General features: G+C 31.8%; 1 protein-coding gene across 1 annotated transcript in view; it reads left to right on the top strand.

Annotated features, from left to right (window-relative positions):
- ssp3 (SCAPER domain-containing protein short spindle 3) overlaps nucleotides 1-19,819 on the top strand; it is a 49,927-nt gene that overhangs the window by 1,097 nt on the left and 29,011 nt on the right. The window contains exons 2-14 of the mRNA XM_088193286.1: nucleotides 1,829-2,025; nucleotides 2,093-5,492; nucleotides 5,690-5,765; nucleotides 5,836-6,028; nucleotides 6,090-6,248; nucleotides 6,321-6,494; nucleotides 6,569-6,784; nucleotides 6,859-6,970; nucleotides 7,048-7,132; nucleotides 7,204-7,540; nucleotides 7,603-7,715; nucleotides 7,784-7,907; nucleotides 15,056-15,171. Of these exons, the coding sequence (XP_088049412.1) occupies nucleotides 1,829-2,025; nucleotides 2,093-5,492; nucleotides 5,690-5,765; nucleotides 5,836-6,028; nucleotides 6,090-6,248; nucleotides 6,321-6,494; nucleotides 6,569-6,784; nucleotides 6,859-6,970; nucleotides 7,048-7,132; nucleotides 7,204-7,540; nucleotides 7,603-7,715; nucleotides 7,784-7,907; nucleotides 15,056-15,171 (5,302 nt within the window). The remainder of the gene's footprint in view (nucleotides 1-1,828; nucleotides 2,026-2,092; nucleotides 5,493-5,689; nucleotides 5,766-5,835; nucleotides 6,029-6,089; nucleotides 6,249-6,320; nucleotides 6,495-6,568; nucleotides 6,785-6,858; nucleotides 6,971-7,047; nucleotides 7,133-7,203; nucleotides 7,541-7,602; nucleotides 7,716-7,783; nucleotides 7,908-15,055; nucleotides 15,172-19,819) is intronic.

Genomic DNA, 19,819 nt, shown 5'->3' with positions numbered 1-19,819 from the left:
GGCTAGGTGCAAGCGACCGTTCAGAATATTGAACACCCCATGATATATTCAATCGTATGTAGGATGCGTAGATATTCAGAGAGACAAACGAAGCGGGAATGACGACAGAGCGGCGGCGAAGAATACGCTTGGCTTGTGTTGACATTTGAAATTGATGCTAATCCAACAAACAAGTTGGCCCTAAAACGCCTTGATAATGCCCATTTATTATTATGCTGACCATCTGTCCACATAAAGCTGACCTTGAGGTTAAAATACAGTTCATATAATAGAAATACTGGCTATTCTTTATAAATACTGACCAATGAACTGTAATAAATACTGACTGAAAAGATGGTTCTGCTCATCTATCAAAATAATTCTTACCATTTAATGTAAATCCTGGCCGCTTATATTCTGACCGATGTATTCTAACCTTTTAATATAAATGTTGACTCATGTAATGTAAATTCTGACTACAACCGTATTAAAATTCTGACCTGAAAAATATTAACCTTCAACTTTTATTTTACGAAGGGTATGCATAATATTACCTCCAATATTCTTATCATATTTTTCGAGTAAAATAAGGCTTAATGTAACTAAATTTTCTTCCACGTATTCATAGAACAGAAACATATTTTCTTTACTTGTAATCATTTTTAATTCAAATTCAACTACAATGCAAAACAAATTTATGATAAAAACATAACCTTATATTAGTTCAACATATTTTTACCATAAACAATGCATTTGGCTTCCGTAGAAGAGTGCATTTAACATGGTCTTTACGAGGAGTATATAATTGCACTTTAGTTTAAATAGTATACACTTTGTACATAAAACTATAATTAAGAAAGTTTTCACTATAAATTTGATACTTTGCATAATAAATTTAATATTTTGCGTTTGGTACATTTTTTGGAGGTTGGTTAATTTGTTTAGGTTAGGTTTTGATTTGAACATCAAATGAACGTTTTGCAACTGTCAACAGATGTAAAAGTAGACTGCATAACTGCACACTAAAGTATAATTATAACGGTAAACCGCATTTGTAATGGTGGACCGCACACTAGAGTGGCACCATAGAAGGTATTCTTCTATAGTGGAAAGTAATTAATACAAGTAATAATATTTTTTCTTCTGTGCATTGAACTATTTTTTTTAATGTTGACTAATTTAATATAGTGGAATAATTTATTTTTGTGCAATATATTTATAATGTATATTGTTCTTATCAAAGTAAATATGATCTGAACCAAAGTGTAATTAAGTAATTAATAGTAGATGCATACATTTAGTCTTTATCTCATTTTCGACAAAAATGTCAGTTAATGCTCTTACTTTGGGGTCTTCGTATTATAGAGTGGTAATACAAACTATTTTATATTTTAATGAAGATGTATGTATATATTAAATTTATGCAATATTAAGATATTAAAAAAAATAAAGAAAAAAGTATTTGTTTGGATGACTTAACAATAATCTTTGTTATAAGATTAGTAAACAAGTTGTAAATGTTACGTGGGCGTGTGATATGCTCACGTTTTTTTATACTTTACTCGCACAAAGCATTAATAGTTTTTAACGTCCGTTTATGGAAAGCGTGTGGGTTTGTGGGTAGGTTAAGGTTGAGTAAGCCGGGCATGTATAAGTTTGCGTCAACTATTAAATACGGGTGTGTATTGGTTAGCTCTGAACGTTGTGGGCGAAGAATTCAATCGGTCATGCCTTGGAACACTGTCGGTTCTGAGAGGTTAAGAGAGTATGTTGTAACAATATAAGTGTTAACAAGCGTGTGCATTTTATGATAAAACTCCGATACTAATTATTGTTACTCTTTTTATAGACATTAAAGTTTCGCGAAAACCGCCTCGACCTCCATTTACATCCGTCAGCATGGCAGATAGCCATTCTTCCGTACTAGAGGGTAACAAAATATCTCAAGCATTAACACGTGTAAGATCTGCATCTACCGGACGGGACAAAAGATCTGAACTTCAAGCTCGGTATTGGGGCTTTCTTTTTGGAAATCTTCAACGAGCGGTATGTATTTTTAGTTCAACAATAGTTTAATTATTGTATTATTATTTCTACTAATGTCTATTTTTAGGTTGGTGAAATATACACTACTGTTGAAGCACACGAAAACTTGTCCGAATGTCAAGAGGTAATCTTAGTCTTAGAAAATTATACAAGAGATTTTAAATCACTCTGTGAGTGGTTCAAAATAAAGTGGGAGTACGATAACACTCCAGCTCCGAAGAGGCCTCTGAGTTTGGCATGGGAAATTCGCAAAACTAGTCCTGCCAAGGCGCCCGAATATAAAAGAACATTATCAAGCAAGAGTTCTCCATGCGTCTCCGGCAAAAACAGTCCTTGCATATCGGGAAAGAACAGTCCTTGTCCATCTTTGGGAAAGATAAGTCCGAGTGTATCTTTTCACAAATTGAGTCCTAGTGTAAGCACTGGCAAAATCAGCCCCAGAACGCCCGTAGGATGTTTGAGTCCAAAGAATAAGAACGAGCATAATGCGTTTTTTAGTAATAAGTACGATACCATAGATTACCAATCTGTTGTAAGTCACACGGAAGAAACTGTCGATTCTTCTAATAGAACTGAAGCTAAAGACTCGTCATTTACACAAACTGAAAGTTTGACTGATATTTTAGAAATTTCTGTCGATGAAAACAATCTGCTTACATCTACAGATGAAATCAATTGCAATCAACCAATAAATATAGAAAATTATAATACAATCGTTAAGAATGATTCAACAGAACTGTTAAATAATGGTGATAGTAATAGTGTAGTGGTAGATGAAGAAATAATTTCGAAAATTAATTCTGATAGTGATCTGGTGCCATTGAGTGTTGAGAAAACTGATGATGTGGACCAATTATCCAATGAAGCAATAAATACAGACGAAAAGTCAAATTCTGAAGTGAATAATAAAGAGAAGTGTCTTGATGTGGTGAAAAAATTACAAAGTGTTGAACTTGGAAGAGCAACAGAGTATCCATCTTTACCAGCTCCGCAGAGAACAGTAGTAATAAGGAAAAATTCAGGCAAGAATTTGTTGAAGAAATTGGAAAATTCTGTCAGTCAAGTAGATGCTCCGAAATGTATTAATACTACAAATTCTGTGATTAAGAAGAACACGTCACAAATGAGAACAAATTTAAGTTCCCACGCTCAATACACAACAGCTGTATTAGATCAGATGGAAAATGAATACCTAAAAACCATAAACAATAAAAATAGTGTTTTGGAAAATAATCAAAATAAAATTACATCATCTCATGAAAATATAATTGAGGGAAATGTTAACAATCATATTGAAGGCATCACAGTTTTATTGGACGATACCCATAAGTTAATGAAAAATAACATAGAAGATAAGTCTATAAGCAATTGTGAAGGATTAGATAATAAAGAAATCACAAATGATAATATTATGGAAGAAAAAACTGTAATTCAGTCCAAAGCGCCAGAAAGGGAGAATATTTCTGATGTTAACCAAAAAGTAGCAGCTTCTTCTGTAAAGCCTGCTTATTCTCAGGCTGCATCTAAACCAAAAATATGCATGACTACTAACAAAGTTTCCCAGGAAACCAAATCAAATGTTATCAAATCTATGTATCTTGTTAAAAACGCTCAATGTAAAGTTCAATCAAGAAATGATACTAATCGAATTTCTAGAAGCAAAACTATCGCAGATATCAAGCAAGGGCCTTGCAAGAGAGCCGAGATGTCTTCAAATAAAGGCAACAATAAAGTCAGTTCCGTGAATCGAAACACAGGCAGCTATCCATTCAATTTGACAGTAGGAAGAGGTCGAATGTTCGATGGTCCAGTGAATAAAAATTCTACTTTTAGTAAGGTTGATATTCCAAAAACTAATAAGTTACCTGTGAATAATCTTCGGCCTAATACACTGTCTATTAAAAAGGATGATCATTCTAAACCTGCAATCAATGGTGATAAGATAACTAAACTGTCTTCTGGCAAAGCTATACCAAAACCTGAAAATAAATTAATTACCGGAATACATTATCCGAATCAATCTGCAATATTTCAAAGCTCTGATGCGATGTATAGCTCATCGGAAACGATTGTTAATTCAAGAATAGAGTTATCTCACGTTGAATCAAACGAGAGTATTAAAACTTTGTGTCCCGATGATTCTTCAATCTATGATTCTACTTTTGCTGGTTCAGTCGAAGTTTTAAATATAATTGATAACAATGGCAATGATGAGGAGAGAGGTGGTAATGATGGTTGGTTAACTGTTAAGTGTAGAAGATTAAATAAAAATAGCCAAGCTAAAAAATCACACTGGGCAAATCGGTACAATCAACCGTCAGCTACTGCCAGTTTGCCTACTTTGAATATGTTAGAATCTCCCAAAGAAGGTTTATCTAAAATTAAAGACTTCACTAAATTAGAAATCACCATTGACACAACAATTCCATCCGATAAAGATTCGCCAAAGAACGAAAGTAAAACCATTTCAGCGAAGAAGTCTGAAAAACCAAAGAAGGATAAGAAAGTCGATGTCAATAACATTGCCAATCAAGAACAGAATTCTAAAATTTTGAGGCAGAAATCTGACATCACCGGATTGAAAGAGAAGAAAATGAAGAATTCAGTGCCAGTCTTGCCCATAAGTGTTTATCAAGACGTTGATATTGATTTGTGTGTTAAAAAAATAATACAGAGTAAAGACAAGAGCAAGTATGTCAACAAATTGAAGAAGTTTCAAAATAAATGTACCAAAATGCATTTTTCTTCAGAAGATCTGAGCATTTATAAAGAGTCATTGGAAGCTGCGACTGTTACGCCGAAAGTTTTAATTGAAAACTTAATTGTAAAGCCAAAAAATACTGTCCACTTATCGTTGGACAGTTTAAATAGCGACAGTTATACTTCTACGTCTCTCGAACATATAATGAGCAACAGTCACATACTCACGGCAAGTGAAATATCGATCGATAAGGATTATTCAAAGAAAGACTCGACGGACAATGTGAATAATTATGATGGCGATAATGATTACGAATCGAAAGACGATGTTATAGACAATATTGACACTGATGCAAATGAGATCGAAATGATGACCAATCAGATAGAAGAGAACGAGAGAAAGATGGACTTGGCTTTGGACTGGCAGTCAGAAGAAGATCAAAGAAAACTATCCGAAGAAGAAGAGCTGCTCAATAAGCAAATTCAAGAGCTGCAGCAAAGTTCCGATATAGACATTGATACTGAAACGGATGATACGGAGACTGATGGTGAAATTATTTGCGAAGAAGACGAAGACTGCAGTGAAGATTCAATTAATTATAACAACAGTATGCATTCAAAGTTAAAGCTTTTGCCTGTTTATAATAGTGAAATATCTGATAAAATGTCACTGGAGGATCGTTACGAACCTATATTGGCTAACATGAGTTGGGTTGAAAGGATGGACGTTCTTGCAACTTTAGAATCTTTGGTTGCTAGATATCCAGGTATATATTTTTATATATATATATATATATATATATATATATATATATATATATATATATATATATATATATATATATATATATATATATATATATATATATATATATATATATATATATATATATATATATATATATATATATATATATTATAATACTTCTATACATTATGATAATTCATATTGTTTGATTTATAGGTCGTGCACAACAATTACATGCAAAACTATCGCACAGTATGAGAAGACGAGGTAGCTTACAGGAGACATTAAAACGGTTAGTTTTTTTTTGTCTAAATTCAACCTAACTTCATCAAGATTATTTAAATTATATTTATACTTTTTAGATATGAAGCTAAACAAACTAGGGCTGAGCAGCATAGACTTGCATTACAAAAAGAGAAGAGCAATAAATTACAACAGTTGTTAACAAGAGTTGAAGATGTTAAAGTGGCTAAACTTCATTTAATCGAAGAGAAGCGCCTACGTATGGAACAAAGAATGCAAAAAGCCAAGGAAAATAGAGATCAAAGGCTAAAAGTGTGTTTTAATCAGTTTATAAGAAAAGTATTATTTCTATATATTTTTTATATAATTTTAGGACATTGTAAAGAAAGCTCATGACGAAGAAGAAAAACTAAAAGAGATTGCTTTTATCAAACAGCTGGAAAATCAATTTAGAAAAGACGATTTTATCGCTCAATGTCATGAGCAGACTTGTAGATTAAAAGAAGTTCGCGCCGAGCGGATGCGTAAATTGGTATTGTTGAATTTGTTTTTTATAGTTTTAGATATTTTTGATGAAGAGATTAAAATTCAATTTTTATTTTAGCAGGAAGAAAAGGCGGCTAAAGAAGCAGCCGTCGAGGAGAGGAAAAAAGCTTTAGAAACCGAGAGAATAATGCGATTGGATAAAATGAGACAAAGTAGGAAACAAAGAGAAGAGAGAATAGGTAGACAGCAGTTGCAGAAAGAAAAGGAAAGAGCTCAATTGGCAGAAGAAAAGGTTTGTGTGCTTTATATTATATCTTTGTAGTGTGTATATTTAGATAAGTAATTGTTTTAAATGTTTTTTTTTAGGCAAGAGGACGTTCTGAACGTTTAATGGCACTCCAAGCAGCCCAAGCTGCTACAGCTCAAGAATTAAGAAGAAGAATATTGTTAAAACAAAGAGAAACAGCACAAAGACACCAACAGACAATATCAAACATCAAACAGCGAGCTTCCGAATTATCAACGCAAAGACCGGAAATGTCTTCGACTATCACAGAAAATGAAATTAATCATAAACCAAAAGTGAGTTACATTTGCTACTTTTTTAAATATTTGTACTTTGAAAATTATTAATTGCTTGTATTTAACAATTTCAGTCAAACAAAGATCAAAAGTTTAGGTCCGAAACAAACAGGAAATCCAAAAATAGTTTACATATATTACTGAATTGTACTGAAAATGAAATCGCTAAAAATAAAATCAATGAAGGTAAATTAGTTAATGAATCATTTTCATCTCACACAAGATCATATTAAAGAGAAATTGAATTAAAATTATATTTTCAGGTAACGAGAACACTACTAATAATAAAGAAAAATTGAAGTATCAGAAAAAGAAGTTGAAAAAAATCAAACAAAGATTACTTACAAAGTATGTGTTTATCGGTTATTAATTATTTATTCTAATATACGTTATTTATTATAAATACTATTTTTTTGTAGAGGACAAGAATATGAAGACACATATGAATTCCCCAACTCTGATAGTGTTTCATCCAAGAGTAAAATATCTCGTTCCATCAACCAAATATCGAACATTGTACACAGAAATCAAAATTCAAACAGTCAAAACTCAAATTCCTTATCCAAAAGCCAAGTCGATGTTTCATCTAAGAACAAGCCGCTCGAGTCTCGCAAGAATAGCTCGACACATTCCTCTCTTAGCGATCTGAGCAGAACAAGTAGCTCAAAGAATGAAGCGTTAATATCTATCGGTAACGGAAACGTTAATCAGTTGGATCGATTTTTGGGCGAATTGACTCGGATAATGGAGAAGCAGGTATGCAAATATAAACTACATACATATTGAATCATATATATATTAAAATCTTACGTCGACAGATCAGTCCTGCTGAAAAACTGGCTTGGCAGAAGATGAACGGATTTTCAATCCTAAGTGATATATTATCAACTGGAACTAGTGAAAAAGAAAATTTTAATGAAATCAGTACCAAGTAAGCATAATATTTATTTATGTAGTTATACTATTATATGAATGTATTTACAATATTAATTATTTTAGAACACTTATAATGGTCAGTAACTTGTACCGGATGGCTTGTCAAGGATCTCAACAAAATTCTGATTATGTATTGCTCTCGAATAAAATTATCCAACCTGTTGATTTACTACTGCATAGATTACATGTGAGTATTAATAAATATCTTAACTTTTGTAGTGTATAGCAGAGATTTTTTTATTATTGCTTAATGTTTAACAAATATCAAATAGATATATTATTTTTAAAAATGCTATCATAAAAATATAGTTTATTCGTAACATTTAACCAATGGGTCAGGTAGTCCCTACGCGTTATGTTTGCTGATGGTAGTTCATGGAATGGGTAGAATCTACCTTTTTTAACATATGATGCTTAACGACAGGTTCTGTAGTATCTACCCGCAAAAACTAAAGCTTATTGTGCTGTAATTTATAGATAAAAAATGTTCGATCCATGTATATGAAAAAAATATTGCAACTTTTTTCTCCTTGAATATAGATCAAAGCGTTTTTTGTACTCATGTGTGGAGATCGTAAAATGACACATTAAATTTTATAATAAAGTTAATTTGACCCACATTAGTCTGTTCTTACGCACCGATGACTGAAGCTTAATATTATTTTATTTCTTCAGAAATATTTTTTTTAAATAAACACGTTTTAGATGTAATATAATTAGCTCTTTTAATATTTTACACGATCCACAGATTGGAAAACATAGATAAATAAATTATTAATTAATAATTAACCCTTTCAAAGCGGCTTATATTTTTGTTAATATGTGGGGTCAACTATTCATGCCATGTTTTTAAAAATATGGTTCAATAAATCAAAGTGATTTACAGCCTTAAATTATACAAAATAATCATATTATTAGGTTTAAAGGTTTATGGCACCTTTAGGTGCCCAATGAATACTGGCGATTTTTTTGATGACTTCCATAGAAGTCATCCGCGGTAAAAGGGTTAATAGATATACCAATAGTACCAAATCAAAACTTTTCAACGATTTTTTTATATTATCTTTTATTCATATGTAATCATATTTTTTCTTTTAATTTTCCGAAATTCTCGCAAAACTGCTTCGTGTTCTATAAGTATAAAATAAAATGGTTTTAATACTTTTACATATGTCTAGGCATCTATGAACAAAAAATAATATTAAAGTTTTTGTCAAATATATTTACCCAAGTTTGAAACCATTAAATAACTATTTATTATTTAATATTTATACATACACAATATTTCATATTTATACATACACAAATTGTATTGTTTTTAATACATATAAATGAACACACATTAAATATATTATGGAGAAAATTTAGTAGTGTCATTTATAGTTTTTGAATGTTCGGCCTAGTGACCAGTGGTGGATCCAGGAAATTGGCAGGATGAAGACCATTCATAATCCATTCCCAAAAAATAAAAATCTATTGTTTCAATATCTGATTTGTATTAACAAATATTTCTTAGAAAAAGATTATTTTGTACTAAAGAAAGGTTTAGCCTTTTTCTGTTTATGACATCGGAGAACAGTTTATGACATTGCCTCGTTGTACGTAAATTCCCAGCTGTTGCCTGTATAGTCTGTATACCTACTTTTTAACAATTACTTTATTTTATTAAGATTTTTTAGTTAAAAAATGTATAATATTGGACATTGAGTAAATATATAACTAATTCAAAATTTTTATATGATTGACCAATAGATGTCATTACTTTCTTCAAATATCTAATATATACATATACACAGGGGTTTTTTTATCATGTAAAGCGGCGGAAAGGCATATGTGTAGTGATTGATAATGTGCGGAACATTTATTTCTTTATTTTTACAAAAATGTGACGTCATTATTTTTATTTTTTAGTGTAAAAGTTTAACTCTAAGTTTAAAAATGAAAGAAAATTCCAGTTACTCCTCAACCGCCGGTCCCGCTAAAAAGATCCAAAACAATAATAGAAACGACGACAAAAAATATGGAAATATTGGTGCAAGTTGATGATTCTGAATCATCTCAAGCTGATCTTGAGGAGCAAGGCTGAACTCAAAATGATTAGTCGGAGTGCTGGTCATTAGATAAAAAAAACGATTTATGCTCAAAAAATGAATGGTTAAACATACAAAAAATGAAACTTGGCTGCGCACCTTAAAGAAATGTTTGAACTCTTGGAACTCAAACGGAATGTAAATTTCCAAAGAATGGACGAAAATGAAATCAAATATTCTGTGACAGATAAAGCTACAAACGAGCTCACTTTGAAAAAAAAATTCGATCTCAGAGAATTTGCTGCTCACAAAGCAGCATTAAAAAATATTTCTGAAGCTGAAAAAAGGAAGATTGATGATTTTTTAAAATCATTATCTCGCGAAAATGTAATAACAGCAAAAAAATTGGAAGTGCATATAAAGTAGCAAAGAAAAATCAATCTTTTTATACTTTTATAAGTGAAATTTATTTGAAAGAATGCTTTAATATATTTAAAGAAATTGTTTAATCACAAAATTTAATTTCATTGATAATTGCTGAATCAAACACTATAAGGAAAAAATAACACCCTTATTGTGTGTTTTCGATGCTGTATCGAAAGTATAGGAATGAATTAATCTATTAATTTATTTTTGGACTTGATCGAACTTGAAAACGTAATGGCAAAAGGAATATTTGAGTCCTTACTTCAGTGTCTTGATTTTTATGCGATGACAGATTATTTAAAAAATATTTAGTTCCGGTAGCATATGACGGCGTTGCTGTGATGTTAGGATGTAAAAGTGGAATGAAAATTCCTGACAGAGAAATTTCCTTCTATTTAAGTTTGGCATTGATATAATCACAAATTAGAATTATCAGTAAGTGATGTTGTAACTATGTGTTGAATATAATAGATATTATCATATATGTATAAAATAAAATATAAATAGTATAAAATAACATTTATAAATATTTAAAATCGCCGGTTCGCTCTGACATAATAATTTTGAAGAATATTCATTACACATTTTTGAAAATAAATATTGTGATTTTATATCTGATTTTCAGCGATTTAGGGCACTGTTCCATTCGTATACTAGAAAATTCATTCATAATCTAGTATAAATCTGAAACTTTTAATATACATAGAGTATATATAGAAAGTAACCCGCGTATGTCTTTATTGGCGTTTTTTCTGTGGTCAAAAAAATGACAAAACAATTTAAATTGCGGATTTTGCCTCACAAAGTCACGTTCTATTTATATATTTGATCACACCATATTTTCTTGTGTTTACCTTTTCCGTTCGACCCCATACCCCTATTTTTTTCACGTGCCGCGCAACGTGATGCTCGCTTCGATTAATTTTCGTCTTTCTTTATTCGCCTTCCGTAAACGTGTAATATATCTCAATGCTTGCGTGCGCGCATTAAAGTCAATCATCAAATTCAATTTTCCGCGTCGTATTCGTAATTTTCTGATCGGAGCCATAAAAAAGAGCTCCTCTCCGCCCGCGTTCGCTTGCATAATGTAGTTCGGGTAATAAAATTTTATCGAGATCTGTCGATGTAGATTCGAATTTATTTTTATGCTCGGCGCAAATGCAAAACGTTCTCTGCTACCAACCACTACAGGATTTCGGTGTAAGTTAATAGCGGAAAATTTGAAATAAAGTTTTGGAACTGTGCGTTAAAAATATTATCACCGAGTACGCAAACGCCATCACTAACTCTTAAGTTTATTGACAGTAAATTTTCATACGTTTGTTGGTACCTCGGTGAAAAATATAATTGGATGGGCGTGTTCAGAATAGTAGAAAAAGTACGAATGCCTACTCGTGTGAATACTCTCATATAATTACATCTAAGATTGAAACAAGTAAATAGTGCTTTGCAACAGTTCATATACTGCCGTTTCCGCTAGGTTACGGGTGACATGCGAGGGTATACACTAGTGTGTTTGAAATGTCCGTGCCAGACCCTAATGCTACTGTCCTCAGCGATGATGAAATTCATAGCCAATTTGTTTGTGTTTATGCCAGTAGCGTGACGTGAATTTTAAGTTCAATGTCATTATTGTCACTGATAGCTCAACAAAATAAAGAAATGCGTCTCACGATCGATTAATTTTATTGAAAGACCTCTGTTCTAACACCACATACATCCCAATGTCTTAAAATGTTCCTATCGAATATAGGAGATCTAAATAAGTGATTATTATAATTTTAATTCCGATTGATCATAGCAGAACTCCTAGCTTTTCCTGATCATCTATGGCAGGGTTTCCCAAACTTTTTCAGCGACGGAACACTTGGCAAATCCGAAAATTTTGGCGGAACACTTAAATTATTTTTTAGGCTGGGTAATTCATATTAAAATAAAACATGTTATTAAAGAAATGTTATTAAATTTATTTAATAAACATAAAAATGCAAATAAATAAAACTATTAATGACATGATTTTGGGTTCTTAAATAACAATTTTCTTTTTATATCAGGCACAATTTTGGTTAGTTGTATTTTCATATCTGCCGTGGCGTGGAGTCTATTTCTGTATTTTGTTCTTGTTGCAATATACTTAAAAAATCCCACTTCGCATAAATACGTCGTGGAAAACGGAAGTAAACAAACCAGAGCTTGTTTTGACACCTTGGGGAACTATTCAGTCAGACTCGCCCAGAAATCATTTAATGGCTGATATTTTTGTTTCAAATCAGAGTCATTAACTAAATTTTCATAATCCCTTAAGCCCACTGGTTTTACTGTCACGGAAAATGGATTCCGAACCCAGGAATCGTCCTTACTAGTTTTCGGAAAATATTCCGAAAGAGTTATTTTCAAGTAATATAGGTGTTCTAAAAATACTTGTGAAACTTTTTTATCTACTTGAAAATTCAACTCATTTAAACATTCATATCCAAGACAGGAAAACAATCAAAAGTATTAGATTCAACCGATAAAATCTGAAATTGTAATTTTTTATCAAAAGATTCAATTTTATCTCTCATATTAAAAATTGTAATACTTTTTTCTTGTAATTATAAGTTAACATCATTTCACTTTGTAAAAATATCCGCCAGATATGCAGATGTATCAACCAGGAAGGATTTGTTAAAAAATATATAAAATGATGTTGCAAATTATTTTGTGCTTTCAAGAAGACTAATAATTCATTTCGAAGTTCATATAGTCTTAATAGTACTTTTTCTCTGGATAACCATCTCACTTCAGTATGTAATAAATGTGCTTCATGCTCACTACCCATTTCATCGCACAAAATTTTAAATAATCTGGATTGAAGTGGTCTAGATTTTACATAGTTTATCATTTTCACGGCTACTTTATAACATTTTTTAAATTTGTGGAAATTTTTTTAGTCAACAGTGCATGCCTATGCAAAATACAGTGACTGCTAGTAGCATATCTAGTCACATAAATAAAATTCGTATAACAAGCACTAATATCGTGTGATTAATTAACAAAAAAAATATTGTTTAAATACGATCAAATTTTAAAGTTAAAAAAAACAACACCGACTTATGAAACTTTTTCCTCCAGATTTTATACACATCATTGTTGAATATTTAACACATATTTTCAAGCTTTTTTATCAGATTTATGAACAATTTTTATGTATTAGCAAGACTAACAATTTTTTTAATCTACTCTAAATTTTTGTGAAATATCTATTTAGGCTCCGCGGAACACCTATTTTGGATCCGCGGAACACCAGTGTTCCGCGGAACATAGTTTGGGAAACCATGATCTATGGTATTAAAAATCTCCAATAATGTGTTACATCTAACATTTAAAGTATCAAATATACAAAAAGTCGTGATTTTATATCAATATCCGATATAATGTTTCAATTCTTATTCGTAGTGCTTGCTGCAATCTCCGTTTAATAGGCACGACCTGTGTTGATCTTTAATGATGATGCCAGTAATAATGAAAATGCTGTTTCGTATCAGTGAATTGTTACTTGTTTCTTTTCGAATTATTTCGAAACCAGTAATGATGAAAATGCTGTTTCTTGTAGAATTATTAAAAAAAAAATAGAAAATGATACATGTTTATTTCACGGTAAATTTGAAGATTTTTCCTGAAATGTTTTTCTGGTTCAAAATCGCTGCAATTTTAAAAACAATTAGGAGTTTTAAATTCGCTAAACGCATAGCTGTATTCGGAGCGGGATTTAAAAATTAATAACCTCGAGTCCCGGGTTATTAATTTTTAAATTCCCGGGACTCGAGACAGCAAAAAATCTTTGAATTCTCGGGAATAAATTCCCGGGTTGTCTCGACACAGAATCCCTAGTATTAATAGGTTACATGGAAATATCAGTTTTCGAAGCCATTTGTCACAGAAATATGAATTCTTTTACTATCCAGTTGACTTTATAGACCGTCAAAAGGCTGTGTGGTATATTTGGTGGCAAGACCCCTAATTTGATCAATGATACACACGTGTAGTACGTACATACATACACGCCTACCCTCGAAGCTTTCCTATATTTGCTTACGCTGCGGAAACTGCTCGCGGAGACGATCCACATAATGCAAACATCCTGCGATATTCTGCAGGAGATCAAATTACGCGCCCCCGAACGCCTATACTAAAAACAAACACGCTGTATATAACCTCTGTCTATAAATATGTACGTATGTCTAGTACTACGGATGATGTTTCCCGATTCGTATGAAGTTTCATAAGCGCCGGGCTGACTATGAATGTATGCATGTACATATATTTTTATCGAATAAATAAACTCACTCAGTGCACGATAACTATATGTTGTGCATATTGCGTCTGTCGCGCGTTAATTTAATATGTCCTATTTTATTGGCAGTGTGTCGCGTGATGATTAAGTTTTGTGTAATTTTCGCCAATTTCCATTACACAGATAGCTAAAAATCACTCGGCGACAGAATGAGTTCGAAAGCTCGACAAACAGTATTCAAGTGTCCGGATAATGGAAAGCAAACACTTTTTTTATTTCGTTATATTATATGGGTATTTTATCAGATTTTCACCTCGTTGTATGTATCAGAATCTAATAACACCGATAAAATTGTCAGATTTTTTCGTTCGCGCTATGAAGATTGTGCATGTGTGTATGTAAGCGAAGCCACCCCCTGAAAACCCAACCCTTACCGGCGGTGCAAAGGTGGACGTTTAGGGGGTGGTGCATTAAGCCTGAAAGCTTTCGGGGTGGTTGCGAATATGGTGAGGTCTTAAGGGAAAACGATATTAAATCTCGCAGAATTATCGTCGATGTATTCTTCTTTATGTAATATTAAAAATATTTTATTTTGACACTTAGACCGTCGTTTCGAGCGGTGTTGCGTGTCCATTGGCTACTTCTCTGCAGAGATTGATCGCGTGCGTTTTGAAAAGTTCTTCGGCTGCTATAGGACCTCGACTTCAAGATCTTGTGGGGTAGGTTCATTTTTTACTTTTACTTCGGATGTATGTATTAAACGGATTGTGTATTTAACATAACATGTAATTTTACGATACTAAAGAGTAATCGATTGACCGAAGTCCATCTCAATAGATAATCTAGGGGAAGAGTCTCTCCAAACAGATTTTAAATTATCGGCATATAAAAAATCTTCCGTATTTATGTTTATTCTTTCGACAATCGGCTGCCATATGTTATGAACTGTCTGCGATCTAACTAATAACTCAGAAATCATCGAATTAGATCATCTGAGCAACACATGGCAAACTTTGTCAAAAGCTTATTTAAAATCAGTATATACGTCTACTTTTATTTTATTTTATTATATTTTACGTTCTTTAATTCTGTCGTTGAAACTTAATTTTACAGTTGCTAAACGTCCATTTGCTGTTCAAACTCAAACCTTACCTAAACAAATTACGGTATAATGATTAATTCGCTTAAGTTAGATTTGGGTTTACACAGCAAATGAACGCTTTGCAATGTCAAATTGAGTTTCAACGATAGTTTAGAGCAGCATATAATTTCACTAACGCTCATTAGTTAAATTGTATTATCGCTAGTAGAAAAATGAAAAATCTTTACAACTTTACCTAATGAATTACTTTGTTTATAATATCACCCATTTTTATGTTCTTTGTAGCATCAGGGTGGTGGTGATCTATATTTAGTTTTATAATATTTAATAATAAAATTATATTTTCATCGTATTGGTTCGGAAAAATAGAGAAAACATTTTTAGCGAAAATACTATTGACTTTAATAACTCGGATTAAATACATTTTTAATATTTTAATCGACATAAACACGTTTTTTATATAAAAAAAACACCCAGATGACAGTTTAGAGCAGGGTATGATTTCACTAGCACCGTCAGTGAAATTATATTTTTACTAGAAGACATAATTATAATGCTTTGAATTATGTTTTTACCCGTTGACTCTTGAAAGTGAAACCACTCTAGGTATGCTTCAGTACATAAAGTGATTGACACAATAACCGGCGCACACTGTATCGTAATTGAACGTATTTTATTATACATCACGCTTTCGATGCCCCCGTTGTTCAATTGAGTTTTTTTTCTCCTCCGAAGTGTTACCAGGCTCTCGAGGTCGAGCCGCGAATCCATTTCCTATAGTTGGTTTCCTTTTGTTTTTCGTCCCCCACAATGACCGCGATCGAGTTATTCGATTGTTCGAACACTTTTCCGTATGGAGTTTGCGCTCCATCGAACGCTGCATATGGCGTTGTTCATTTTTGTTAACATCCCGCCCCCGGGGTGCACCTTCCTGGAGTGGTTGCAAAAATAAGGAAAAAACATAGTATTTTATACGCGGACGTGTGTATATTATTGTTATTATTATGTGTGTGCAGATAGATTACTTTGTTTGTATTTAATTATCTACCCACATTACAGGGAGACGACTCAATCCAATAAAGTTTTGAAGTGCTTTGTCGTTTGATCCACTCACGTGCATCTGTCGCCAAAAGTTGCGCTATCTGTTGTGTCCTTTCGTGTAACGACTCGTTTGTGCACTGATAATTATCAGTGTATTGTGTTGTTTTAGAGTTTTGTATTTCTGTATTAGGTCATTTTTATTAACATACATACATATGAAGAAAAATCTGAATGCTCTTTAATCACATATTAATTATTGGATTGTAGCTAATCAATATAATCTCCGGCATGTTATGTTTAAGCAAATTATATATTTTATATTTGCTTGGATTTTATTATAGGGAGCTTGAAAATTTTAATTTTTGGAATTCATGCTAATTGATGTATTGTATTGTATAGTACACTGAAAAAATAATGATTCCGGGCCTCATGACAAAAATGGCATTTTATGTATTTTTTGACATGGTAATATAATTTCTTGATAAAATAATAACAGATACGAGTTAACCCTTTCTGTGCTACAAATAAATATAAAAATTAGCCACCGTTGCTACATATTTTATGAAATCATACATATGCGAAATATTTTAATTAGGCATTAAAAATTATTAAAAATATCTACTCATAATATTTACCTGATAATTAGTCGCCGTCCCACTGCGACAGCGCCGACACAATTTTATTGCTTTTGACATGAAATTTTGCCTTCTGAGAAGTGATGATTGTTTTTGCGCTCACCTATTAACCAAAATTTGGTTTGAAAATACTTTGAACAGCCCTCTTATATTAGAATTTCATAGTTTTATCGGTAAGGATAGCTATCATATTTTTAAAACATAGTGTAATCTCGAAATGCAAACAAACTATGGAGCAATATGTGAAATGCAATATCTGTCTGTACTTATTCTTATTTTCCCCTGAGAGATGAGTTGCCTTAGTTTGTATTTTGGACTTGACCTAATGAAAGTTCTAAAACTATAATTAGTTTTAAAATTTTCATTAGGTTAGGTTTGGGTTTGAACAGCAAATGGACGTTTCGCAACTGTCAAATTGAGTTTCATAGACATTTTAGAGCCGAATATTAGCAGAATAGCAGTTTAATTATATTTTCGCTAGTGGTGAAAATGTATTTGGAATTTACTAGTGAAAATATAACTTTATTTCAAAATATTTTCGGGATAGATTCGGGACTGTTTTTTCTAGATTTATTTTATGAATAAGCACATGAAACTTTATTTTAGTTTCAATATATAAAGTAATACGTGATATTATAACACAGTTTATGAATCTTGCGAACGCGTTGGCTCTAGCGCAATTATATGTTTTGATTTATGCTCGCTACTGATTCATACTTTCTGTCTGGCAAAGACCGCAAGAATTACATAGAATTCTTTATATAAAAGAGTACAAAAATAGTTTTTTTATAGTATTTAGAAAAATAGTTTTCTATACTAATTTTTTTAATGTTTTCATATATATTATAGAATATTTTTGCTTATTACTTTTTTATAAAGTGGTGTTCAAGCGGAGTAACGATTTTTGAAATTTTCATACAGTTTTTTTTAAATAATTAAGATTTTATTTTAATATTTATTATTTAACATATTTGACCTCTTTACTTTCTTATCTAGGATAATTTTAACGGAACTGATAATTTTTAAATTACTTTATAAGTCGCCATTTTAGAATAAGGTAGCGAATTAGGCTGGCTAACAAACTCAGCTGAGAAATTTACAAATTATATTTTTCGAAAATGTTTCATAATTCGTTCATAAAGTATTTATAAAACGTTTTGGAACTCTTTACTATATTTCTCGGTTTTTAACGAAGTTTTGATTTTTTTGATGTTTTAAATAGCCGCCATATTGAAACAAGATAGTGGATCAGGCTAAAGATTTGGAGTTAGCCGAGATTTTTACAGGGTCTTTTTAAAAAAAAATAATGTCAATAGAATAATAACTACAGTAGTTAAATTGAAATTTCGTTCCCATGTATGTATTATGTGTATATATAGTATGTATATAGAAAGAGATATAAAATACCCATTTATATATTTATGGATATTATCATTATAGCATGCGTAAATATAGGTAATCTCGTTCGTTAGTACATTCCTGATTAGTAAGCTAAACATATAAAATGAAATTATATCACCACTTTTTATTTAAAGCAACTATTAGTGCTAACTAATTTCTCACTTTGTCTAAGACAATTTATTTTTGGCGTAGTAAATATATTATTCTTTAATAATAATAATATATAATATGTTTATAATATCATCCATAGTAACTCTTACTTGTAAACTGCTTACCACATACATATTTTTTAATCTTCTGTTATAACCTGACAATAGGGTAAATCTGTATGAATGAAGTAGATCTATCAGACATAATGAATACCTGAACTACAACTAAATATTAACCAACAGACAGAAATTCTGGGTATCAGTGACATCTATATAATTAATTATGAATTATTATGTGCATTATAATCAATAGATGCCGGTTTTTAATAATTTTCAATTCTCATAAATAAAAATTTGAGTCTACCGCCGTGGCTCGAGCCCGAAGCATCTGAGTTACCAGTCTAGACCTTACGGACTACGCTTTACCGACTTTTCGTGAACCCTTTGCATTTTCTCTCTAGTTTTTCTTGAACTTCCCGATATAGTGCTAACCTGAAACTTTAAACATGAATTGCACCTGCTTACCTCGAAAATCATAACTTACTACAACAATCACTTAAAATTATTGCAGCTAAAATTGATTATGTTTTTTATTGATTTATTTTTTGTTAAATTTTTAATCCATCAATGATAAATCTCATTGAATCGACGGTCTTCTTTGCTTGCACCTATTTATTACCTATAAATGTCGACGATTCACTATCGCGTATGTTCCATCGTCACAGATCATTTGTTTGTAATCCAGATCGTTATCTGGGCACACACATGCACTCGTGACATGATCCTGCGGCATTAAAAGCTATCATTGTTCGGCAATCGTATGGATACACTACAAGTAATCCATATGTCGCCAAATATCAGTGACTGTCCCCCGATGGTGTCGTCCACCCCCTTCGCAACGAGAGGCCCTTTATTTTTTTTCCCAACATAATCAGAAAAATAAACTCGTGCATGTATGTATGTAAAATGTATGTATACTCGTGCTTCGTTCACCGTCTCGGGAGACTTCGTCACGTGCGATTTAACTGCCCCGCAATGA

Source organism: Plectrocnemia conspersa, unplaced genomic scaffold (genome assembly GCF_051122295.1).
Source record: "Plectrocnemia conspersa isolate PC_06_02 unplaced genomic scaffold, ASM5112229v1 ptg000009l, whole genome shotgun sequence".
Lineage (NCBI taxonomy): Eukaryota > Metazoa > Arthropoda > Insecta > Trichoptera > Polycentropodidae > Plectrocnemia > Plectrocnemia conspersa.
Note: the sequence above shows the minus strand (reverse complement) of the source record. Positions and strands in the feature narration are given on the sequence as shown.